Below are 26,503 nucleotides of genomic sequence, written 5' to 3' on the forward strand. Positions count from 1 at the left end.
ACAGTTCATTCTTCCACCAGCCATCCATTCACTTCTTTCCAGACCATTGACTAGAGCCCTAAATGTACCTTCCACACAAGCAGACTGCTGTCAGCACTGTGTTGCTGCCTTATCCAGGCAAGTGGAGAATATTTCATCATACTCTCCTGACTTGCACCTTGGAAACTTTGTGGAGTCAAGCAGTGAAACACCTGGCACAATAGACCCACTATAATAAAAACAGAATATGCTGGAAAAACTCAGGAGGTCAGGTTGCATCTGTGGAAAGAGAAACAGTTAACGCTTTAGGTCAAACACCCTTCATCAGAACCCCAGGACAATAGACCTACTCCACATATATGGAAATCACGCACATAAGCATGTACTCACTCTAACCTACCTCCCTTTGTACATGCAGCACCCCGTTCATTAAAGAGCGACAACAGTACCGTTGACAAACCTGCTTGTGGATTGGAAAACCCATGTTTGTCCCGCAGAAGTCAACAGTCAGCTTTTAGCTGCTTGACCCATTGAGTATTTCCAGCATTGCCTTTTTAAACTGGTAGTGACAGACTTTAATCTCAGAGGGAAGGTCATTGGTGAAGCAGCTGAATGCACTCAGGCCCTGGGGATCTCCTTCCATAACATCCTGTTAACGAGATGACCAACCTCACAACCACCTTCCTTGAGACTGGTTACAATTCAAATCAATGGACAGTTTCCCCACAACTGACATCAACTTCAAAGTTACCAAGACTCCTTGCTCATGTTTGATGGTCAACTGACTGGGATTATGATGTCCCGGGCAGTCACTCTCACCTCATCTCTGCAGCTCAACTCTTCTGTCTGTGATGGGACTAGTACTAGTGAGTTCCTGAGCAGTTTCTCAGTATCACATTGCCTGGATGAGCTTCTGTAATGTTGACAACTGCAGAAGAATGCAGAGGTTGGACCATCCACTCAGCACACCTATCTGAAGAATGCTGGGGACACTTCTTCCTTGATCTTTGCAGTTATGTTCTAGCTTGTGTATCACTGAGAATGCAGAACCCAAGAGCTGGCTCCTCCTAATTAAATCAGGTGTTTAACTGCCCACCACCATACACGGTTGGGTGTGACAGGACTGTACAATTTATTATACTGCTGCCATGCCACTCATGGTTCTCTAGCTCAGGTGACAGATCTCTCGGTGGGTGAGCATTTGGGGGACAGCGACCACTGCTCCATAACCTTTCGCATTGTCATGGACGAGGATAGGAGCAAAGAGGACGGGAAGATATTTAATTGGGGAAAGGCGAATTATGAGGCTATAAGGCTAGAACTTGAGAGTGTAAATTGGGGTGACATTTTTGAAGGGAAACGTACTATGGAGATGTGGTCGATGTTCAGGGATCTCTTGCAGGATGTTAGGAATAAATTTGTCCCGGTGAGGCAGAGAAAGAATGGCAGGGTGAAGGAACCATGGGTGACAAGAGAGGTGGAACAACTAGTTAGGAAAAAGAAGGCAGTAAGGTGTAGGCAGCAAGGATCAGATAGGGCTCGTGAGGAATATAGAGTAGCAAGGAAGGAACTTAAGAAGGGGCTGAGGAGAGCAAGAAGGGGACATGAAAAGGCTTTGGCGAGTAGGGTTAAGGAGAATCCCAAGGCTTTTTTCTCATATGTAAAGAGCAGAAGGATGATGAGAGTAAAGGTAGGTCCGATTAGAGACAAAGGTGGGAAGATGTGCCTGGAAGCTGTGGAAGTGGGTGAGGTTCTCAATGAATACTTCTCCTCAGTATTCACCAAGGAGAGGGGTCTTCATGACACTGAAGACAGTGTTGGTAAGAGTAATGTTCTAGAGCATGCAGATATCAAGAGAGAGGATGTGTTGGAGCTGTTAGAAAATATTAGGACAGATAAGTCCCTGGGGCCTGATGGAATATTCCCCAGGCTGCTTCGCAAGGCGAGGGAGGAGATTGCTGAACCGTTGGCTAGGATCTTTGAGTCCTCGTTGTCCACAGGAATGGTACCGGAGGACTGGAGGGTGGCAAATGTTGTTCCCTTATTCAAAAAACGTAGTAGGGATAGTCCAGGGAATTACAGACCAGTGAGCTTTACGTCTGTGATGGGAAAGCTGTTGGAAAGGATTCTTAGAGATAGGATCTATGAGCATTTAGAGAATCATGGACTAATTAGGGACAGCCAACATGGCTTTGTGAAGGGAAGATCTTGCCTCACAAGCCTGTTAGGGTTCTTTGAGGAGATGACCAGGAAGATTGATGTGGGTAGTGCAGTAGATGTGGTCTACATGGATTTTAGTAAGGCGTTTGACAAGGTTCCACATGGTAGGCATGTGGAAGGTCAGAGGGCAAGGGATCCAGGGGGGCTTGGCAGTGTGGATTCAGAATTGGCTTGCCTGTAGAAAGCAGCGGGTTGTGGTGGAGGGAGTGCATTCGGATTGGAGGGCTGTGACTAGTGGTGTCCCACAGGGATCGGTTCTGGGACCTTTACTTTTCGTGATATTTATTAATGACTTAGATGAGGGGGTGGAAGGGTGGGTTAGCAAGTTTGCAGACGACACAAAGGTCGGTGGTGTTGTGGATAGTGTGGAGGGCTGTCGAAGCTTACAGAGGGATATTGATAGGATGCAGAGCTAGGCTGAGAAGTGGCAGATGGAGTTCAATCCGGAGAAGTGTGAGGTGGTACACTTTGGAAGGACAAACTTCCAAGGTTAATGGCAGGATTCTGGGGAGTGTGGAGGAGCAGAGGGATCTGGGGGTTCAGATCCACAGATCACTGAAAGTTGCCTCACAGGTGGATAGGGTAGTTAAGAAAGCTTATGGGACGTTAGCTTTCATAAGTTGCGGGATCAAGTTTAAGAGCCATGAGGTAATAATGCAGCTTTACAAAACTCTGGTTAGACCACACTTGGAGTACTGTGTCCAATTCTGGTCGCCTCATTATAGGAAGGATGTGGAGGCGTTGGAAAGGGCACAGAGGAGATTTACCAGGATGCTGCCTGGATTAGTGAGAATGGATTATGAGGAGAGACTAAAGGAGCTAGGGCTTTACTCATTGGAGAGAAAGTTAAGGACGTTTGGCATGTCACCAAAGACTCTAACAAAGTTCTATAGATGCACTGTTGTTGCATCATGGTCTGGTACAGCAATTCGAATGCGCAGGAACATAAGCAGCTGTAGAGAGTAGTGGACTCTGCCCAATACATCATGGGGACATCCCTCTCCACCATCGATAGTATCTACAGGAGATGCTGCCTCAAAAAGGCAACATCCATCATCAAAGATCCCCATCATCCATGCCATGCCATCTTCTTACAACCACCATTGGGTAGAAGGTACCTGAAGTCCCACAGTACCAGGTTCAAGAACAGCTACTTCCCTTCAATCACTTGATTCTTGAACCAACCTGCACAACCTTAATCACTACCTCAGTATAGTAACACTATGACCACTTTGATCACTTTGCATTACAATGGACTTCCTGTTCTAATTTTCACAAGAAAGATAATTATACTTTATTTATGTTTTTCTTGTGAATGTTGTGTCTCTAATGCTATGTGCCTGTGATGCTGCTGCAAATAAAGTTTTTCACCATTGCACCTGTGCATATGACAATAAACTCTACTTTGACTTTGTGACAAATGTCTTGGTGAACGAATGTAACCATTTTTCACATCATTGGTGGATCATACCTACTAACTACACTAAATGATCACCTATAAATTGATAACAATGCTTGATAAGATACCTGGAATTAATCATGTAGTTAACAAACATTGCATTCCATGAGATGGTTTAATTGCTGAACAATGGCAGAGGAAAGATCCATTTGTTGCTTGTTAAGTATAGTTTCCATGTATTTTGTGCAATGCTCAATTTAATTGCAATAGTAGTGAATTACTTGTTTGGCTTTAATTGTATTTTTCATTCTCACCAGAACACAAAAGACAAGATACATGGATCTCCCTAAACCGGAGCCATTTTCTGAAATTTTAGTCCTCGCCATGTCATTTCGATAATACACCCAACTGAATTGAATAAAGGATAAAGCAAATGATGAACTACACTAAACAGGACCATGTTCTGAACTTTCTCAAGCCTTATTTAGAACACAAGGAGGAAAATTATCAAAAGGTAAAAGATTGTGTAAATGAAAGATTAGCCTGTGAGCAAACTACAATGAACTTGAGTACAGATTAATGATGCTTAACATCACTGGTTGAGGCTCTAGTACTCACTGTTTAGAAGGTTGCTGACCCCATGGCACACTTTCTGAAGAATTGTCTTCTGCCATACTCCCAGTATCATTGCTGTCCTCCTAAACAATAGCATACAGTTAAAGTCAAGAATAACCTATCCTTCTAAACTAAAGACCATTATTTTATATAACGAGTTAAACTCACCAATTTCTCTTCCACTATCCAACCAGCACAGGTATTCAGACAAGGGGAAACAAATGAAAGTTGATAATTTGAATTGCCAACTTTTACACCAATGGTGTTGAAGTGGTAATAAAAACAGAAAATGCTGGAAACACTCAGCAAGTCAGGCAACATCTGTGGAAAGAGAAGTAGAGTTAACAGTTCAGGTCTGGGACATTTAATTTCTGATGAGGGTCCCAGACCTGAAGTGTCAACTGTTTCTCTTTCCACAGATGCTGCCTGACCTGTTGAGTACTTCTAGCATTTTCTGTTTTTTTATTTCAGATTTCCAAGAACTGGTGGTTTTGCTTTGATCTTCATTTTTTGTTCGGCTGGTAGTGGTGGTGGTAGAAGTGCATCTGCAAGGTGAACTACAAAGCAAGAAGCCAATCTTTTCTTTAAATGAAAAAGCCTTACACAAATGTACGTTATGTCAAGCTGTGCAAATCTAGTATGCATTCATGTTTAAATGGCAGGTTTCTTTAGAAATGAGAAGTGCAACACTGTGTTAAGCGTCAACACTACACAGCCCCATCTCATGCAAAATACGCCACAAATTCACTTCTTATCCAAGTTTAAATTCTAACCTCCCTGCACAGAATGATCTTAGATTTAAGTTGCATTGGAGGAGTAACACCAATATATGAAGGAGATGCCAACTGAATTGACACCATGCTTGCCAAATGCTTTTGTACAAAAATAAACTAGAAAGGAAGATTATGGTTGTTTGGCACTCTCCCCAGTAACAATCCAGGCTTTCCAGAAATACATGGAAAAAAACCTACATATATCATGAAAACCTCAATTAAATGTTTCAATCATCTTAAAATGCTGTGTGTGCAATCAGAATATAACCTGGCACTTCAGCAGTGGATGTGGCAGATCCTGCAATCAAACTACACCAAGGCTGGGATTGAGATCCATGAACGGCTACATTTTGATGTTCTAACAGCAAAACAGCAATAATAAACCAATAAACCTGGAGGCTCACCACTTCTTGCAAAGTGATGACATTCCTCGTTTATGGTCTGACTCCCTTCATCAGATAGATTTTGCTGTGTTTTAAATGTGCATTTTAAACAGCAAACTAAGCTTATTAAAACTACAATGTCCTTCCCCGAAGCAAAGCAAAGCGGAGTTAAACCAAGCAGAAACACTGCCTGTATGGTCTAAGAACTGAGAAACAGTAAGACCTTGAAAAATAACAATGTTGTGAAATGCAGTTGAAAACTATCTGTAGCTGGGAGATTTAGGATGGACTTTCAATACTTTGATAAGTACCAATGTATCAAGGATGCATAATGCAGGGGGCATTTGCAAGGCAGCCTTGGATGGGTTCAGAGTATGTATACACCAGGCACAGCTAATGAGGTTGATGAACTGGATGGACAAGGTGCCAATGGGGATTATAGTCTGTGGCAGTTAGAGAGCTTGCCCATGAAGCAGAAAGATTGGAAACTTAATATTCCCACCTACAGTAATGTCTAGGGACCAAGATGATTGAACTCCCAACACCCACGCACCAACATCCCCAGCCCACACACAATTATTAATGACTTCAATTTTGTTAAGACTCTCGTACACAATCAGGTACTGGCTTCTCAAGTGCAATTACTCCCAACTCACCTCTGAAGTTCAACTCTTTTCATGAAATCAAAAATTCTTAGGCACAGTTAGAGATCATTTGACCTGCTGAGTCCACACTGGTCCCTGTATAGCAGTCCAGTCATGCATTCCCTTGCTCTTTTCCTGGAGCCCTGCAAATTAATTTCTAATGTGTCTATCCAATTCCCCCCTGAAAGCCCTGAATTAGTGTTCCCACCACCTGTACACACAGCAGAGCTCCAAATCACTGTCAATATCTCTCTTAAAAAAGGTTTTTCTTACATACCACTATACCTTTTGCACCATTTTAAATTTGTGCCCATAATCCCTTGCTTTTGTGGTTATGGATTAAGGGCCAATTTAAAACACACAAGGATGAACATATTAAAGCACCATATAAATGCAAGTCTTCTTTGTTGTGTTAACAGCAGATGCCCCAGCAAGTGAATCCACATGGATACTTCGCGAATTGCCTCCACTTACCATTGTGAAGTTGGCATCAATTCATAAATGTTTGATACTTTAAGATTACCCTGTTATCATAAATGTCTTTTACTTATGAAAAGGATGATACAAGTTATAATCTCACCTGGCTATATTCCTGATCTGGCAAAAAGTCAAAAGGATCTTCATTATCATCGGCATAACTGACTTCGATTTGCTTTAAGGCATCTGTTCAGAAAATTCAACATACATCAGCAGTCTTAATCCTGAAGTCAACAACATCAGACATTCAGCTGTGACAATTAAGCAGCACATGTTTAAATAGAACACACTGAAAATCACCACCAATTGTCCCATGTCTACACACTTTAAATCCACATCCAATAACCATTTAGTCCTCAACCAGCAATCGAAAGTAGTTGTGGATCCTTTGCAGAACACAGCAACAGTCCTAACATCAGTATTAACCCCTGCCTTCCCTCCAACAGGGAGGTGTGTGTCAGCACGTTAAAGAGTTAAATGTGAAGGAATGGGTAGAAAGTGGGGCACTTAATTCTGTAATGGGCTCAAGTGAAAGTTAACTGTTGATTGGGGCAGAGGGAGGACAGGAGCTGTAGGCTCCACACGGAAGATGATTCTATTAAGAGGGGGTGATGCTCCATCTCCTCCAAATAACCTACATTCTCCCAATCCCTGAATGTCAACCTTCAACCTAAAACACCAAATCTTTTCCACACTACCCATCTCCCAACCCATGCCCTTCCAATCACAGGTCTCCCTGCCTCCCCCCCCAGATTTCCCAAACTGACCCCATGCCATAGGGTTTCCTGCCTCAGGCCGTCCGAGCTGACCATTAGATGGTGAAAAGTTCAGTACGATCTTGCTGTTAAGACATCCATTGTGGTGGTGGTGGGGGGGGTGGTGACAAGCCTGTCAGAGGCAGCGCCATAACTAGATGAGAAGCTGGGAGATGGCATGAAGGAATGGGTACCAGAATCTGCAAAACCTGGACCAATGGTGTGAGAAAATGAATTCTAGAGCCAGCAACTTTGACCTGATCAGAAATTGGCAGTGCAGAAAGGTGAAATCAGCAGTGATGCATGCAAGTAAACTGGTGCGAGCTACTCTGGACTATCCAAGGGTGCCCGCACTTAAAACAAAACAATAATGCAGCTAGACAATACAACAATTCATTAGCCTCTATTTCCAATTTCAGGTGGTTTGCAGGACTTTTTATCCTTGTGTATATATATTTGAGGTATCAAAAAGACCATACTTTGTTTGCTGTAAAGTATCCACTTTTAACAGCAAGTGACAAACTTGGCAAAATGACTTGAAGTTCCAACACCCGATGATAGAGAAAGTTTATAATGAGACAATATCGCAAGGTCCATTGGAGACAAATGGGCTTGAGACACGCACAATACGTTTTTGTTTCTAAAATGCATCATGCAACAGAGTAGAATCCTGAACTCTATTACTACATGCAATTGACATGCCTGCAGGAAATTATAATGCAGTCCATCACACATGTTGACATACTAAGAGGGACTGCTGGATGTCAGTAAGTGTGAAATGCTGCAAGGTGTGCATTTATGCATTTGAGTAACCACATGGGCCTCACTGGAGAAGACAGCCTGCTCCAGAGGAAGTTGAACAGCCACTCTAACTGCTACGGATTCACCACTGAATCTTCAGTGATGGACCAAACAACTCCCATGATTGAGGTAAGACCTTCTAATTTCTTGAGACCCTCTACTGAAGGCATCTGTTTAGAGCCTCTGCTGTAAGATTTCCTGTGAGGATGGGCGATCGCTTTACCATGTCTCTGCTTCGCACACAAGTTTGTAAATAGCATGCAGTAACTGTATCACTATACACAAAGAACCAAAAGAAACTACTAAGAGCCCCCTGCCCATTGCTACTTAGGCACACAGTAGGATTTCTAAGTCAATAAAACTTAAATCTTTTCATTACTCTGATTTTCTATTCTCAATCTTAGAACTCAAAGAAGACCTACATACTGTAAGATTTAAAGCAAACTGCTGTACTATGAAGTGAAGTAAGCAGTACAAGGTTCTCATTATTTTATTGGGAAATTCCCATCTGCCGTCAGATTTCTGAATGGTCCATGAACCCTACCTCATTATTCCTTTCTTTTTTTAAACTATTTCTGTAATTTAAAGTAATTTTATGTCTTTACACTGTACTGCTGCTGCAAAACAACAAATTTCACATCATACAGGTCAGTGATAATAAATCTGATTCTGATTCAAATGGCAATGTGTTCCTGACCACTCCTATAACTGGCAGCTTGTAAACATGTGTGCTTACTTAATGTTCACTTTCAGCGGTTTCATGAACAGCTTTAAAAGAAATCTCTGAAATGGAATTTCATTCAAAATTAAGCACTTTATACACCTACTTGGGGAATTAAAAGGTGACTGGTATTTACCTAGATGTTTACCTTCCATACCATTTTCGTTTCTCTGGCCAGAGTTTTGGTGATCTTCTGATTCTACGTTCAACTGATTAAAGTTGCCAAGGACAGTATTAGCTGCAGACAAGCATCTTCTGGTATGGAGTTTATCAGACTCTACACTCTCACAGTTACTGAGTTCTGGCACTCTGCCAATGATGTCAGGAGTTTTTCTCTGCCCATTTGCAGCTGAGTTCTCATTTAAACTGTCTGTCTCCTCTTGCAAAGCAGAGTTATTGTCACTTTCCGCTGGGGGAGAGCTGTTGTGCTGCGTTCCTTCATTGTCCTGCAACTTAGGATTTGGTTCAGTGCAGAGGCCAGGAAAACAAATCACTGCCAAAAACCAATGAGCCCTGCAGCAAAAACAAAAAGTAAAAATCTCATATGTGAACAAAAAGAACATTTAGTTCAAGTTGCTGGGTTAACTAATTGATCCTGAATAACAAAAACTCAGAACTTCAGTTGCAGAACTACTATAATATCAAGATGTGTAAACTGATAGCATAGAAACATAGAAAAACTACAGCACAATTCAGGCCCTTTGGCCCACAAAGCTATGCCGAACATGTCCCTACCCTAGAAATTACTAGGCTTACCCATAGGCCTCTATTTTACTCAGCTCCATGTACCTATCTAACAGTCTCTTGAAAGACCCTATCGTATCCACCTCCACCACCATTTCCGGCAGCCCATTCCACACACTCACCACTCTCTGAGTAAAAAACTTACCCCTGACATCTCCTCTATACCTACTCCCCAGCACTTTAAACCTATGTCCTCTTATGGCCATCATTTCAGCCCTGGGGAAAAGCCTCTATCTACCCGATCAATACCTCTCATCATCTTATACACCTCTATCAGGTACCCCCTCATCCTCCGCCTCTCCAAGGAGAAAAGGCCAAGTTCCCTCATCCTGCTTTCATAAGGCATGCTCCGCATGCCAGGCAACATCCTTGTAAATCTCCTCTGTACCTTCTCTATGGCTTCCACATCTTTCCTGTAGTGAGGATCTCAAAAAGACCTGATTAAAATCCAAAATCTATTCTCGATTTGTATGATTAATTCATCTCATTTAGGTTACAGTAGGAAAAAGGCAATTGGCTGAACAGAAAGGAAATATCTGTCAGTGTTCCTGCACTGAACTGCCACCCAGTGAGCTTTGTTGGAAGTGCATGTGAATTTTAAATTAAATTTAAATTAAATTTTTAAAATTTAAACTTTACTTACAGCGTGGTAACAGGCCCTTCCGACCCAACGAGTCCGCGCCACCCATTTTTTAAACCCAAATTAACCTACCCGTACGTCTTTGGAATGTGGGAGGAAACCAGAGCTCCCAGAGGAAACCCACGCAGACACGGGAGAACGTACAAAGTCCTTACAGACAGCAACAGGAATTGAACCCCAATCGCTGGCGCTGTAATAGCATCGCGCTAACCGCTACACTACCATACCACCCCTTTGGGCAAGAACAAATCTGTCAGCCAGTATTGTTCTGGATTGGATGTCAGTAATGGGCACATATGTACCAGGATATCCCAGGGACTGCACTCCAGCCAAGTCATGCAAAAGCAGCAAATCTTGGCAGAAAGAAAGACCTTCTTTCAGATAAAACAGTAACCTTCTATGGTACAATCATTTAACTAAAACATACCCAAGAACACTCCATTCCAAACCGATCTGTTCCACCTAAAATATGTTTCTCAGGATTTCAGTGTCTCTGGCAAGGCCAGCACTTATTACCCATCCATGGCTGCCCTCTTAAATCAATGTAGTTCACACGATTAAGCTACTCCCACAGTGCTATTGGGTAGGGAATCTCATAATTTAGACTCACAGCTGATAATATTGGTGGTGATAATCCTAAATCAGGGTGCTGTGTGGTTTGGAAGGGAAACTGCAGGTAGTCCTGCTCCAACAGGCCTGCTGCCTATAAGATAGCTGAGGATGCAGACTTGGGAGATGCTGTCGAAGAAGTCATAGCAAGCTGCTCCTGTGCATTTTGTAGACAGCACATATTGCAGCTAGTGTGCCAACAGGGAAGGGCAGTGGAGGTTAATACTTAGGGTGGAGGATTAGCCATTCAGTTAGATGGTTTGCTCCATGGATGCATCTTCAGTGTTACATTCTGTTTAATCAATGCCCCCAATTTTGGTCTTGCTTAACTATACAACGCTTGGAAACCAGTGAAACATTGCTGAACATGCACTTTAAGGAGAGAAGGCAGCACATCCCAGTACTTCAGTTAATCTCAAGACCACGCCTGACAACATGCCCCACACAAATAGGGACAATGAATATTTCTCTACAACACTCACGTTTCATTAATTGGGACAAACACAAAGTCCTTCTGAAAAAGATCCACGTGCCGTGTCCACGTCTTCACCCTGGCATGGCGACGCTGTGGTAATCTAAAAATGCAGACATCAGAAGATTTAAGATTATGAAACAAAGTTATATTGAACATAGTCACTATGTAGAGAAAATTGTTTGCTGTACTGCACATATAAATGAACAGGACAGGACTTCCTAAATTAAACTGGAAGATTATTTATTCATTCATGGGATATGGCCATGGATGGAGAAATCTGCCTGATTGTCTATCCTTCATTGCCCTGAACTGAGGAGGATGTTAAGGGTCAACTACATTCGTCTGGAGTCACATAGAGGATAAAATGGGCAAGGACAGTAGATTTCCTTCCCTGCATGACATTAGTGAACTAGATGGGGTTGTAGCTTCTTAAGTTACATTACTGAGACTAGTTTTTAAATACAGAATTGTTTAATTTCTTAATTTAAGATTCCTAGCTGCCAAGGTGGGATTTGAACTCAAGTCTCTTAAGCGGTGACCCTGGCCCAGTAATTTGCTCTATCGTTATACCCGTGTAAAAACAGAGAGTTGAAGTGCCTGTGCTGTGATGCTGAGCTCGCATGGATCTCCTCATGCCGTTTCACCGTCACCACCCCGCCAACCATCCTTGCAGCACCAACCCGTATCAGTCAGCATGTCACAGCATGACACGTAAAAGAGATCATATATTGCCCACCTCTTACTCCAGTTACTAACTCCTCTCTCACACCAAGGTGATGTGGATACTATTGCACCCACATATACACACAGCTAGTGCATACAGTCCATATATATGTGTCACACACTATGACGTATCAACTGAAGCTCCTACTATAGTCAATGCCAGCACCAAGGAGTTCCAGAATCACATAGCAAAAGTACCACAGGCAGCTCTTTACAATACTGTCTCTCACGGGTGCTTTCTGTCCATCTCCACCGATATAGTACAAGCTGAAAAATGTCATTAAATGATCTGATTATAGGCCATGGTGAATTGAAGCAAGCCGTACTGGCAAAGGTTAAAAGCCCTTCTGTTGACAGGGATGGGTTCTGGGTTTCAGCGGATCATGCTGCCAGCGGTGAAAAAGCTGCAAATAGGACACTCCAATCTCTGGGCAAACACCACCCAATACAACTCAGGACAGAAGCTCAGAACATCTTCTGATATGGTGGGCCAAAGGGCCTGTTTTGTGCTGCATGGTGTTGTGCTATATGGTTCTGATCCAAAAACGAGAACATTTAACCATAGAACTATAGAACAGTACAGCACAATACAGGCCCTTCGGCCCACCATGTTGTGCCGACCTTTAAACCTCGCCTAAGACTATCTAAACCCTTCCTCCCACATATCCCTCTATCTTAAATTCCTCCATATGCTTATCTAGTAATCTCTTTAATATGGCCAATGTACCTGCCTCCACCACTGCCTCAGGCAGCGCATTCCATGCCCCAACCACTCTCTGGGTAAAAAACCTTCCTCTGATATAACCCTTGAACTTCCCACCCATTACTTTAAAGCCATGCCCTCTTGTATTGAGCATTGGTGCCTGGGAAAGAGACGCTGGCTGTCTACTCTATCTATTCCTCTTAATATTTTGTATACCTCTATCATCCTCCTTCTCTCCAAAGAGTAAAGCCCTAGCTCCCTTAGTCCCTCCTCATAATCCATACTCTCCAAACCAGGAGAGTACTTGATGCTCATGATTGGAAAACCAAAAGCATATCCACTTCTCCTGATTTGTTCCCAGCATATCTGCAAGACTCTTGGTGGAAATGTTAAGTCAGTAATCAGTAAGTCAGTGAAGTATTGTCAGGAAGCCAGTGGTGGATGAGTGTTCTTCTGACTGGAGATCTATAACAAGAGGTGTATTGCAGGGATCGGTGCAGGGACCATTGTTGTTTGTAACAATATGATGAGAATGGAGGTGGGTTGATCATAAAGTTTGCAGATGACACAAAAATTGAAGGTGTTGTAGATAGCGAAGTAGGTTGTTTAGATCAGCTGGAAAGTTGGGCAGAGTGGTGCCAGATGGCATTTAATCCAGACAAGTGCAAGGTAATGCAATTTGGGATGTCATATTCTTTTAGGATTTACAGTAAATGGCAGGAGCATTGATGTGCAGAGAGACCTTGTGGTACAAGCCCACAGTTCCCGAAAGTGACGACACAGGTGGATAAGTCGTGAAAAAAGCACTTGGCATGCTTGCCTTCATAGGCCGAGGCATTGAGTATAAGAGTTGGGATGTTGTGTTGCAGCTGTGCAAAACATTGGTTAGACTGCATTTATAGTATTGTGTACAGTTCTGTTCACCACACTACAGAGAAAGTGCAGAAGAGATTCACCAGGATGTTGCCTGGAATGGAGAGCTGAAAGGTGACCTTACAGATGTTTATAAAATTATGAGGAGTGAACTAATAGTCAAAATCATTTCGTCCCAGGGCAGGGGAGCATGGAACTAGAGGATTTTAAGGTGAGAGGGGAGAAATTTGAAGATCTGAGTGGTAGGTTGTTCCCCACGGAGCTTGGTGATTATCTGGAATGAGCTACCAGAGGATGTGGTGGAGGCAGATAGTATTACAACTAAACAACTACTTGAAGCAGTTACAGGAAGAGGGAAGAGTCAGCGGAGGCGGTCAGTTTTCATGATTCCCAACCCCCTTAAAGAATCCATTAGAAACCTAGCAAAACATTCAGATTTGGACAGGAGAAATTACACCACATTTTTAGTAAATGCCCAGGCTGTGAAGAAAATCTGAAAAAATAATCTTAATTTTTCTTCCAAAAGCCATCAAGTTGACAGAGAAAAGGGGTGCTGCACATACTACCTTGTGATATTCAGCTGATGTAAATGAATGGGTATAAAATTGCAGGCTGGGCACTGGAGAAGCTCCAGCTACCATTCCTGGGGTATGCAAATAGTGATTAAGCACACCTATATTTGAGATGATATTGTGGACGAAAGGGAGAGGCAGTGGACCCAGCAATCCAGTACATTATTGAAATGAAGGTGGCTCATGGCTGACTCCAGTTTATTCTTCCAAAACAAACTCAGAAGTTCAAGTCCAACAGGAACAATGGAAAGCACAAGTTCTTCAAGTCAAGCCGAAAGTATTCTTTGAAGAATTTGTGACAAAATTATGGCAGCAGGTGCCACTTCCCACCACATGAACTTCTTTTTGCTCTATTCATTTAGAAAAAGGGGGAGAAAATCTTGAATTACTTCAAAGTATTTGTCCCCCACACATTCTACTATATTTTTTCTACAGAAAACATCACATAATCTTTTATTCTCAGTCATGATAGCTTACGATAGAGTGACAGATTCAGGAATGCTGCGTCGTTCTCGCTGATTCAGACGTTTGTAAAAAAAGGAGCTGAAGATGTGTATTCTGTCTGCATCCTGCTGTTTGATCTTTTCAAGAACTAAATACCTGCAGGGTCAGAATGAAACACACACAAAAATTAAAATCCCAGTTTAACTTGCGTTCTTCACAGCAAAGTTAGTTCAATGAAAAGTGCTTGTCTACCAAATACCTGACTGGATAAAGCAATCCAGCCTTAAAATCATGATGAAAGGCTCTGTGACATCTTCACAATATTAAGCTAACATCATTGATCAATATACAACTATCGAGAGCATGTAAGGAATATTTAATTGCCAACCTACATTTCTTCCCCTCACCCATGGATGTAATGGAATGCATTCAAAACATTTTTAGGGTTTGTGTCTAATTTCATTGTTTGCATTTTGGTTATTACTGAGTTTTGGGTGTTGGTTGCTGTGGGGAAAAATTAGTAGCTCATTCAAAAGCTCTATAATCCTCAGCCAACATTACATGTATTGATGGGCACCCAGTGCCTGAAGGATCTTCAATAGATTCCTTTTGTAGAATTCACCAAACATCAAGCATTAGAAGAGCTTCAGCATCTAACTGTCACAAGCAAACAAAACAACTGGAATCTCTTAGAATGACTTTTATTGCAGACATTAATTGCCTGGAGGAAGTTTTCTCTTGCTTGTTTCAGTGGCTTTTACAGTCACCCATCAGAAAGTTATAGATTTTAAGTTCCACTCCAGCATCTGAGCACCTAACCCCAATGGACAGTTCAATTCTTTATTGCTAGAGGTGCCATCTTTGGAATGAGATATTCAAGCGATATATATTCTGCTGCTTCCAGCTGATCATGCGGATCCAAAGATCCCAAGAGACAGTTTGAAACATTTAATTAAAATTATGCTCTGTCCAACTCTCCTCCACCCTCAATGAGCAAAACAGATCAGGTCATTTATTTCATTGCAGCTTCTGGGTTTCGAAAGCACACACACCACTTGTTTGCCTGTAATCCACTGCAATGAGAAGTGCCTCAAGATAATTGAGGAGGCATTGACTATAACAATGCTCATTGACTATAACAATGCTCACACTATATACATCCACAGAAGAAGTCATTCAGTGCAACCTGTCCAGGCTGGCATTACTGTTCCATTCAAATCTCCTCCCTCTTATCACCACCCCATCCCCCACCTTCCCTTCTCCTGTGTGCACTCATCAACCCTCCCATTAAATGCATCAAATCATTACCTATGTGGCTGACTCCTACCTCCCTCAGTTCAGAGGCAATTAGGGATGAACAATAAATGGTGTTAGCAAAGTCTGCATTCCATTTAAAAGCCCTGTGGCCTTGAGTTCCACATTCTTACCCGAGTCAGGAAGTTTCAGCAGAATTCCTTATTCATTTTTATTGATTATCTAAGTTTCTCTACCACTCAATTTCATTTGTCCTGAAAAATACTTGGTTCATTTTTAATGGCGTTAAGCTGTGTGGCTACTTTTAGTGGTGTGTATTCGTACTCCCACAGCCCCTGTTCACCTAACCTATTCAGATAGTAATTTTCCTAAACAACATTCGACCTACTTAGTTCTCTTACCAAATGTAATCCCTTGCACTGATTGATCCCAAAATTCACTTGGCATTTGTATGCCCAATCTGCATGTTTATTGCCTTCTTAAATTCATTGGCTGGAAAGCATTTAGGACAACTTGTAATAAAGGTGACTATATAAATGAAATTTCTGCCATATGCTTTCTATAAGTGAAAATCTACCTTCAACTTTACCCACCAAAACTTCATCACAAAGTCTCTTGTGCTGAAACTTAAGAGATTCTGCAACACTGTGGTTTGACACTATAGTTGCCTAGCAATTCTCCAGTGATTAGACAGGTTAAATCATTGGTCCACAGTGGAAAGACAGATGTTTCATTTTCCAATCAAAACTGTACTGCAAAATTTTATAGCACACGAGGTGTTGTCTGGCATAAGTCAGGTCTTACACCATCAACATGGTGATAGGCTTTTCCTTCCACTTGCTCCATCATCACAAGAAAGTCAGGTGTTTCAAAATGGCAGGTGTATCAAATGGTGTGGTGAAGACATTTACAGAAGAGAGCTCAAGGGCTAGAACTAAGTGATAGTTAGAATTTCTGGATTAATGCATTAAAATAATGCACAGCTCAAGAATTTTAAGGTAGTACCACCAAATGTTAAGAACTGTGCATTTCCACAGATGGCTAAAATGATTCTAAAATGCAGCTAAACTTCCGCATTGAAGTGGAGAATTTTCAAACGAATTTAATTTGGAATCTGGATTTGTGAAGTTATTCTGACAGCCTGCCTTCCACGAAGTTGAATTTCCAGTTTACCTGATACTCACTCTGGCTGCCTGTGGAATGAATTGATCTCTATGATCACATCTTGATGGCTTGTAGAAGGTTGACTGTCACCATATCACTATCTATCTTCATACGAGATCTAGCGCTGCATCGGATACCATAATCTGCTTTGCGTGGCAGCAACACCAAGGCATTTATGGCAAGGGTTGGTGAGCATTTGTTCATGATATCTCCTCATTCACTGGTGAGACAGTGTGGGAGAAACTCTGGCACTTACTTCTGAGCCATGATTTCTTTTCATCATTTGTGATACTACACCTGGCTTTTTTGTGCTTTCGTGCCCCAAGGTATGAGACTATTTGCTGGACATCCTAGGCAGATGTTTATACCAGATCACAGATTATACCTTAAATGAGAATGGAGGCCATGAATAGGAATCATCTTCTGGAGATATATGCAAGGATGCTGGTGAGAAGGCTGGGAGTAGCAAAACTTCCAGTTGCTTGTTAAGATGGGTGCTTTGTAGGTTCTTACCTACAGGGATGCATACACTACCTTCTGCCCACCCTGCAGTCAGTCTTTGCAACTTGCTGCTCTCCTCTGCACATCTTGCAGCCTCCAAGCTGCGTCTCACTCCAACATCTTTCTGATAATTCTTATCTAGACCCTTGGGATTCTCAGCAAAGCTGGCATGTGTGATGTTGCCAGAATTTCTCACAGTTCAAAGAAACTACAAGGAGGACTCCCACTGCTGATTTCACTCAGCATCGACAAAGAAAACCCGAGGCAGTTTCTCAGCAGGATCGCAGTGTCTTATGAATCAATCACTGTTGGCTATTTTTCCCCAAGCAGGCTGTCACTGTAAAGGTCTTTGTAGTTTTCTACTCCATAAAACAATTTCTACCATTTTACCTATCACTGACCAACAGGTCTATTGTTGGCTGGGTGAACTATTTCCTTTAAATTTATAGAGGGAAATGAGACAGTCAACATTTCAGGTTGAGTCTCTTCATCTGATATCCAGATGAAAGGTCTCAACCCAAAATGTCAGATGTCCATTTCCTTCCACAGATGCTGCCTGACCCGCTGAGTTCCTCCAGCAGTTTGCTTTTTGCTCCAGAGATTTCAGCATCTGCAGTCTCATGTCTCCCTTTTAAATTGTCACTGTATTTTCTGCATGTTACTGCTTGCAAAAATTCATAGTAAACAGTTACTTACTTTAAATAAAAATCTATAATAACATCATTCAAGAATTCTCCCTCTTTCAGACAGTAGAGATCTTCATTAGTCACAGAGATGCCGCCCTTCGATGGAGGAGGAGGATAAACTATCAACCTAGTTACAAAAATGGGAACTACATTTAGAAATGTCCTTGTGGAGTGGAAATTCATTACTTAGGTCATTTCTCATTCCAGATCATGAAACTCAAATCCAGAATTAAAATTATTGATTAACACAAAGAATTTCAAGTGTTTAAAATAGAAGGGGTGGGGAAAGAGTCTTTCAGGTCACCTTTACACCAGAAGCTGTCAAATCACCTTGAGAGGACAGAAAATGGAACAAAGACTCAAGGAATGCCAATTCAGTGACCAAACAACATTCAGGGGGATAAGGGCTCTAGCAAACTAATTCTTGCCCAAGTTTCTTCTGCTTGTTGCAGATGACACAAAGATTGATGGCATTGTGGACAGTGTAGAAGATTGCCAAGTGATACAGCGGGATATAGATCAGTTGCAGGTATGGGCGGAGAAATGGCAGAATGAATTTAACCTGGCCAAGTGTGAGGTTTTGCACTTTGGGAGATCAAATGTAAAATGAAAGTACAGTTAATGGCAGGACCCTTAATAGTGCTGATGTGCAGAGGGATCTTGGGGGTCCCTGAAAGTGGCCACACAGGTTGATAGGGTGGTAAAGAAGGAATATGCATGCTTGCCTTTATCAGTCAAGGCATTGAGTTCAAGAGTCAATAAGTTATGTTGCAGCTTTATAAAATTCTGGTTAGGCTGCATCTGGAGCATTGCATGCAATTCTGTTCCCCCCATTATAGAATGGACGTGGAGGCTTTGAAGTGAGTGCAGAAGAGGTTTACCAGGATGTTGCCTGGTTTATAGGGCATGTGCTACAAGGAGAGGTTGGACAAACTAGGTTGTTTTCTCTGGAGCAGCAGGCTGAGAGGACACGTGATAGAAATTTATATGATTATGAGAGGCACAGATAGACAGCTGGTATCTTTCCCCCCCAGGGTCAAAATGTCTAATACTAAAGGGCAAGCATTTAAGGTGATAGGGGTCAAGTTCAAAAGGAGATGTGGGGGCCAGGAATGTGCTGCCAAGGGTGGTGGTGGAGGTAGATACAATAGAGACGTTTAAGAGGCTCTTGGATAGACACATGAATAAGCAGAGAATGGAGGGAGATGGACCATGTGCAAGCATGGTCCATAGTTTAATTAAACATCATTAGCTTAATTAGCTTGGCACAACATTGTGAGCCAAAGGGCTGGTTCCTATGTACTGTTCTATGTTCTTTCTTCATTCATGGGAACACAGATAGGCTTTGCTTAACACAAGTCAACCATAGCATTCCTGTACTTAGAAATTTGAAGGACAGGGTGCTTGAACCTCATGTACCACTAACTTACTAACACTCGCTATCCAAAGCCAATTACTTTTATTTACAAAATTCTATGTCCTTTCTAAAAGGCTTTGTGCCTTTTAGGTGCAAGCTGAAAGATGGACACAACTCATTTTACCTGTATGCTTAGTTCACACAATCATTCCATAGAACCATAGAACAATACAGGCCCTTCAGCCCACTATCTAACCCCTTCCTCCCACATAGTCCTCTATCTTAAATTCCTCCATATGCTTATCTAACAACCTCTTGAACTTGTCCAATGTATCAGCCTCCACCACCTCCCCAGGCAGCGCATTCCATGCACTGACCACTCTCTGGGTGAAAAACCTCCCTCTGATATCTCCCTTGAACTTCCCACCCATTACTTTAAAGCCATGCCATCATGTATTGAATATTGCTGCCCTGGGAAAGAGGCGCTGGCTGTCCACTCTATCTATTCCTCTTAATATCTTGTATACCTCTATCATGTCTCCCCTCATCCTCCTTCTCTCCAACAAGTAAAGCCCTAGCTCCTTTAGTCTCTCCTCATAATCCATTCTCACTAATCCAGGCAGCATCCTGGTAAATCTCCTCTGTGCCCTTTCCAACGCCTCCACATCCTTCCTATAATGAGGCGACCAGAATTGGACCCAGTACTCCAAGTGTGGTCTAACCAGAGTTTTGTAAAGCTGCATCATTACCTCACGGCTCTTAAACTCGATCCCACGACTTATGAAAGCTAACATCCCATAAACTTTCTTAACTACCCTATCTATCTGTGAGGCGACTTTCAGTGATCTGTGGATATGAACCCTCAGATCCCTCTGCTCCTCTACACTCCCCAGAATCCTGCCATTTACCTTGTACTCTACCTTGGAGTTTGTCCTTCCAAAGTGTACCACCTCACACTTCTCTGGATTGAACTCCATCTGCCACTTGTCAGCCCAGCTCTGCATCCTATCAATATCCCTCTGCAAGCTTCGACAGCCCCCCACACTATCCACCACACCACCAATCTTTGTGTCATCTGCAAACTTGCTAACCCACCCTTCCACCCCCTCATCTAAGTCGTTAATAAATATCACGAAAAGTAGAGGTCCCAGAACTGATCCCTGTGGGACACCACTAGTCACAGCCCTCCAATCCGAATGCACTCCCTCCACCACAACCCTCTGCTTTCTACAGGCGCCAATTCTGAATCCACATGGCCAAGCCTCCCTGGATCCCTTGGCCTCTGACCTTCTGAAGAAGCCTACCATGCGGAACCTTGTCAAACGCCTTACTGAAATCCATGTGGACCACATCCACTGCACTACCCACATCAATCTTCCTGGTCACCTCCTCAAAGAACCTTATCAAGCTTGTGAGGCAAGATCTTCCCTTCACAAAGCCATGCTGGCTGTCCCTAATTAGTCCATGATTCTCTAAATGCTCATAGATCCTATCTCTTAGAATCTCTTTTTAACAGCTTACCTACCACAGATGTAAGGCTCACCGGCCTGTAATTCCCTGGACTATCCCTACTACTTTTTTGAATAAGGGGACAACATTCGCCACCCTCCAATCCTCTGGTACCATCCCCGTGGACAACGAGGACTCAAAGATCCTAATCAACGGTTCAGCAATCTCCTCCCTCGCCTCACGAAGCAGCCTGGGGAATATTCCATCAGGCCCCAGGGACTTATCTGTCCTAATATTTTCTAACAGCTTCAACACATCCTCTCTCTTAATATCTACATGCTCTAGAACATTACCCTCACCAACACTGTCCTCAGCATCATGAAGACCCCTCTCCTTGGTGAATACTGAAGAGAAGTATTCATTGAGAACCTCACCCACTTCCGCAGCTTCCAGGCACATCCTCCCACCTTTGTCTTTAATCAGACCTACCTTTACCCTCGCCATCTCTTTACGTACGAGAAAAAAGCCTTGGGATTCTCCTCAACCCTACTCGCCAAAGCCCTTTCATGTCCTTCTCGCTTTCCTCAGCCCTTTCTTAAGTTCCTTCCTTGCTACTCTACATTCCTCATGAGCCCTGTCTGATCCTTGCTGCTTACACCTTATGTATGCTGCCACCTTCGTCCTAACCAGTTGTTCCATCTCTCTCGTCACCCATGGTTCCTTCACCCTACCATCCCTTCTCTACCTCACCGGGACAAATTTATCCCCAACATCCTGCAAAAGATCCCTGAACATCGATCACATCTCCATGGTACATTTCCCTTCAAAAATGTCACCCCAATTTACACTCCCAAGTTCTCGCCTTATAGTCTCGTAATTCGCCTTTCCCCAATTAAATATCTTCCCGTCCTCTTTGCTCCTATCCCTGTCCATGACAATTCTGAAGGTTATGGAGCAATGGTCACTGTCCCCCAAATGCTCACCCACCGATAGATCTGTCACCTGACCCGGTTCATTACCTAAAACTAGATCTAATATAGCATTCCTTCTAGTTGGCCTGTCAACATACTGTGTCAGGAATCTGTCCTGGACACACTTAACAAACTACGCCCCGTCTAAACCCTTGGCACTAAGTAGGTGCCAATCAATATTTGAAAAGTTGAAGTCTCCCATTATAATAACCCTGTTATTTTCGCATCTTTCCAAAAACTGCCTCCCAATCTGCTCCTCAGTATCCCAACTGCTACTGGGGGGGGGCGGAACGGCTACTGGTGGGGGGTGGGGTTCATTCAGAAATGAACACTTGTTCCTGCAATTTCTCTTTTAATTTAACACTTACTTCTCAATAGGACCCGTAAAAGAAGAATGGGATGATCCCAAACCATCATCGCTCGAGCGGATGGTGTTCCGCAAACAGTATTTGGGTGAACCCTAGAAAGTTAAAATTAAAACACAAATTAAGCAGAGAAAGGAGAGCAAAAGGGAAGGGAGGAAAATAAACTGTTATTGTAACCATTCAATTAAGGCACTCCCATATAGTGACGCAATACAAACTGTAGATGCTTGGAAATCTAAACATAAAATGCCTGAAACAGTCAGCAGTTCAGGCAGCATCTGTAGAGAGAGAACCGAAGTCAGCACTTCAGGGCATTCAGTTCCTGATAAAGCTGAGATGTTAACTCTAGTTCTCTCTCCACAGATGCAGCCTGACCTGCTGAATGTTTCCAGTATTTTCTGCTTTTGTTTCATAGTACCAGATATTACAGGTCACGATCTCACGTCCAGCAAAAAAGGATGTCTATCCTACTCAGTTTTTCAGACAGAATATGATCTATTCCTCCTCTCTACTGCTTGACACCTGGAGCTCAAACTTACTACTGATCAACCAATATGGAGAAGTCAGCATGGGAACCTTAGTGCATTTTTGTAGAAATGCAGATTAAAAATATTGGACAGTTAATTAGAAATTAAAATAATGATTAGATATCTTTATTAGTCACATATACATTGAAACACACAGAGAAATGCATCTTTTGCAATAGTGTTCTGGGGGCAGCCCGCAAGTGTCGCCATGCTTCCGGCATCAACATAGCATGCCCACAACTTCCTAACCTATACGTCTTTGGAATGTGGGAAGAAACCAGAGCACCCAGAGGAAACCCATGCAGACAACTTACAAACTCCTTACAGACAGTGGCCAGAACTGAACGCAGGTTGCTGGCACTGTAATAGCATTATGCTAACCGCTACACTACCATTGAAGCCATTTAATATTAAATATAGCTGACTTGATACTAAATCTCCTGGCTCGTCCAGCTTGTACTTGCTAGTTTATAGAGCAGAAGAGATGTGTGCAATATACTATCATGTAAACAGAATGTTATCCAAGTTCTTACTTCTGCATCATGTTACCTTCTATGCTATTACTAATATGTCCAGATTTCTTTGCACTAATTACCAAAGGAAAGGCTTATTAAGTTGGATGAGTCAGATGAGATCAGGGGCTCCACTGAGGGAATAAGGGATAAAGTTCATTTTTCATGACAAAATCTCTCTGGTCCAGGAAGTTTCCTTTTAAAACTATATAAAGCGCAAGGAACAACACTGGAAAAAGGTGAAGAGTAGCTCCTTGTATTTGGATCAAGAGGTAATTGTTTGAAAGTGAAGAAACCACTAGGGAAAAGATACAGTTTTGATTTCTCTTTCCTCAAAAAAAACATATTCAGAACAAGTGACAGGGGAAGCACATAGTTCTCCCCTCTGTCTCTAAAAAGTTTCTCCCTCCCCTCCTTAAGGTGCCTATTCCCTATACAGATTCACAGATAATGGTGTCACACCCCGTTGCTTTCAAGAGTAGCCATTCTTCAAATGGCAGCTTTGACACCATGTGCCAATGGGCTAAAAAGGAAGGCTTGAATTAATGCAGCATTTGCCACAGCCCCAAATCCTTTACATCCAAGGATGTGTGGTCACTGTGATTCTGCATAAAATGCAGATGCTAATTTAAACCTCAGCATGCTCTCGTAAATGACAATGGGAAATAAATAGCCAGATCATCTGTGTTACACATTGGCTGAGGGACGAATATTGGCCGGGACACACCAAAACGCTAAGAGGTCTTCCCTTTAATATTGACAAAGGTGGTTCATAAATCACATAGCCTACAAGGGTGGACTTGCCTCAGAAGCAATGCAATAAAGTTTCTTTGGATGGAATCCCGAGCTGCGCTTGTTGTCCTACATCAATAGACTGACTGGAATGGCATATTTCCAGCGCTCAGAAAAACCAAAGGGGATCTTATTAAAAGATTAAAATTCTTGCAGAGCTTTTATTTGATGCAAAACGGATCCCGTTGTTGCTGACTCCAGAATTTTGTATTGTGGCCTCAGGGAAACAGAATTAGAGATTAAGGGCTGAGATGAACAATTTCCTTGCTCAAGGGGATGATGAATCCTTCAAATTCTTCACCCCAGAGGGTTACATTCACTATTGAGATAGACAGACTTTTGGACATTATGGTGGAATGAAGGGATAGTGCAGTTCTTACTGAGTATCCGAACAGCTTGAGGGACCGAATTGCCTATTCCTGCCCCTAGTTCTTACAGAAGTTAAGGATGAGCCCATCCTTGAAACAACAAATGGTACCCTCGCACATATACAACTTTCCAGCGGTTAATGAATTGGTCAGGAATGGAAGTCTTTATCCCCACGCTCAGAAACAATTGAGGCAGAGGTCTGGCACTGAAGAAGTGAGCTGCTAAGACAGAGCCAGAGGTTCAATTTGGTCATTACAACATTCAAGACTTTTACCAACCACGTGGGAGTCAGACTGCTGTCATTTCAAATGTGTCATGGAGTACACTGACTTCAGGTAAAAGACATTTAATATGTTTATTGTCTAATCTCAAAGAATGTGTTGGATGTATGAAAAAAAAGATGCCCTGCTGTTCAAAAGCACATTATATTGTCTATGAGTGAAAATGTCAGAGGACACACTGTTCCTTTAGTTAGGATAATTTGGATAAAGGTGGAATGACAGGGATATAAATATTTAATAAGTGGAACGTTACTATGTATAAATTGACTGCTGTGCTTCATGCATTATTACAGTGCCATTTTTAAAATTAATTAATTGGTTTGGGAGATTGAGGTCATGAAAGGCATTATAATTCAAAGTCTTTCCTTCTTAAACACAGCTCTATTATCTTTGCTTGACACCATCGTGAGTACAAAATCATTCAGGGCAACTAATTACAGGAAGGACAGCAGTCCTTTTGAGAGAGGAAAGTAATAAAGACAGCGACTGTCAGCAACAGAAGTTATAAGAAAGTTTAAGAAAACAGGGATATTTACCCCCATTGGGAATAGAAGAAATTTTGAGGCAATCAAATTGCAGCTTTCCAGATTAAAAAGGGGAAGAACAAAACTAAAGCTAACAAAGTATTCTCAGCAATGAGAAGTTTAAAAACTTGAGAAAGCAGGTGAAAAAGATCAGCAACGTGAACAATGGTTCCAGCAGCTTCTGTGGGAAGAGAAACAGTTAACACATCAGGTCAATGAGCTTTTATTCAACGTGTTCTGCTCAAAGTTTGTCATTCCGAAAACATTAACTTCATTTCGCTCTCCATCGATGATGTCTGATTTCCAGCATCTACAGTCTGTTAAGTTAAACAAATTGTCTTTTATGTACTTAACATTTGTAACATTGGCATCTGCCTTCAGAAACCTAATGGAGCCCAGCACAACTTGTTTTTTCTTCCCCCCACTTTTGCAGGAGACTTATGAAGTCAGTCAGTTCATTTTTTACTAAATTCAAACCCATGTTCATCCACACAAATAAGAATCAACACTTATCAATTCACATTTCCTTCTTCTTGCTTATGCACCATAACAAGGACACAGCGGAACAGCAACACGCTTACCCTACTGTCCTTGAGTAATAGATTGCTCTTATTTTCTTCCAGGTTCTGTGTAAACATATGAAGTCTGTTGTTTGCTTCAACAAATGGTATGGAGACAAAAAAGTTTGATATATTGTTCTTCTTGCCAACTTCAGTTAATATTCTTTCGAAAATAGCAGCTGCTCGAAGTTCCAGAGCACGCTCAAAAATCAAAACAATGTACCGTTCATCAGTAGCTGAAAAATACAACAGACAAAACTGTTCAACATATATGCCTATAAAATAGCCATTTTGACATTCTTCTGATTTTCACATCATTACTCTGATGTTCAAGAAATTGCAATGAGGTTGTTTCTCAGAAAGGTACATGACAAATTGCAGTATGGGAGCCAGTTGAATAAGCCTGTTAAGTATGCATAGGAAGGTGGTGAATGAAAGCACTTGGATTTGGACAATTTTTATGAAGGCGGTACAAAGGTATTTCACAGTGGCACAAGGGAGTAAAGGAAGCTAGACTGGTTGAGGTGTTGAGTAACAAAAAAAAAGGCCAGTGGAATGCAAGTGTCTGGGAACCAATAGATGGCTGGAGAAGATTATAGAGAGGTGGAGGGATCAGGCCATGAATAAGACACCACCCAAAT

General features: G+C 42.2%; 1 protein-coding gene across 4 annotated transcripts in view; it reads right to left on the reverse strand.

Annotated features, from left to right (window-relative positions):
* The window catches only part of senp6a (SUMO specific peptidase 6a), a 74,114-nt gene that overhangs the window by 7,022 nt on the left and 40,589 nt on the right, over positions 1 to 26,503 (reverse strand). For all 4 annotated transcript variants that reach the window (XM_052012856.1, XM_052012855.1, XM_052012854.1 and 1 more), the window contains 8 exons: positions 25,884 to 26,098; positions 22,301 to 22,392; positions 18,166 to 18,282; positions 14,584 to 14,706; positions 11,243 to 11,335; positions 8,904 to 9,280; positions 6,594 to 6,676; positions 4,217 to 4,296 (listed from right to left, as the gene is read on the reverse strand). In XM_052012856.1, coding sequence (XP_051868816.1) covers positions 4,217 to 4,296; positions 6,594 to 6,676; positions 8,904 to 9,280; positions 11,243 to 11,335; positions 14,584 to 14,706; positions 18,166 to 18,282; positions 22,301 to 22,392; positions 25,884 to 26,098 — 1,180 coding nt within the window. The remainder of the gene's footprint in view (positions 1 to 4,216; positions 4,297 to 6,593; positions 6,677 to 8,903; positions 9,281 to 11,242; positions 11,336 to 14,583; positions 14,707 to 18,165; positions 18,283 to 22,300; positions 22,393 to 25,883; positions 26,099 to 26,503) is intronic.

This window comes from Pristis pectinata, chromosome 3 (genome assembly GCF_009764475.1).
Source record: "Pristis pectinata isolate sPriPec2 chromosome 3, sPriPec2.1.pri, whole genome shotgun sequence".
Classification (NCBI taxonomy): domain Eukaryota; kingdom Metazoa; phylum Chordata; class Chondrichthyes; order Rhinopristiformes; family Pristidae; genus Pristis; species Pristis pectinata.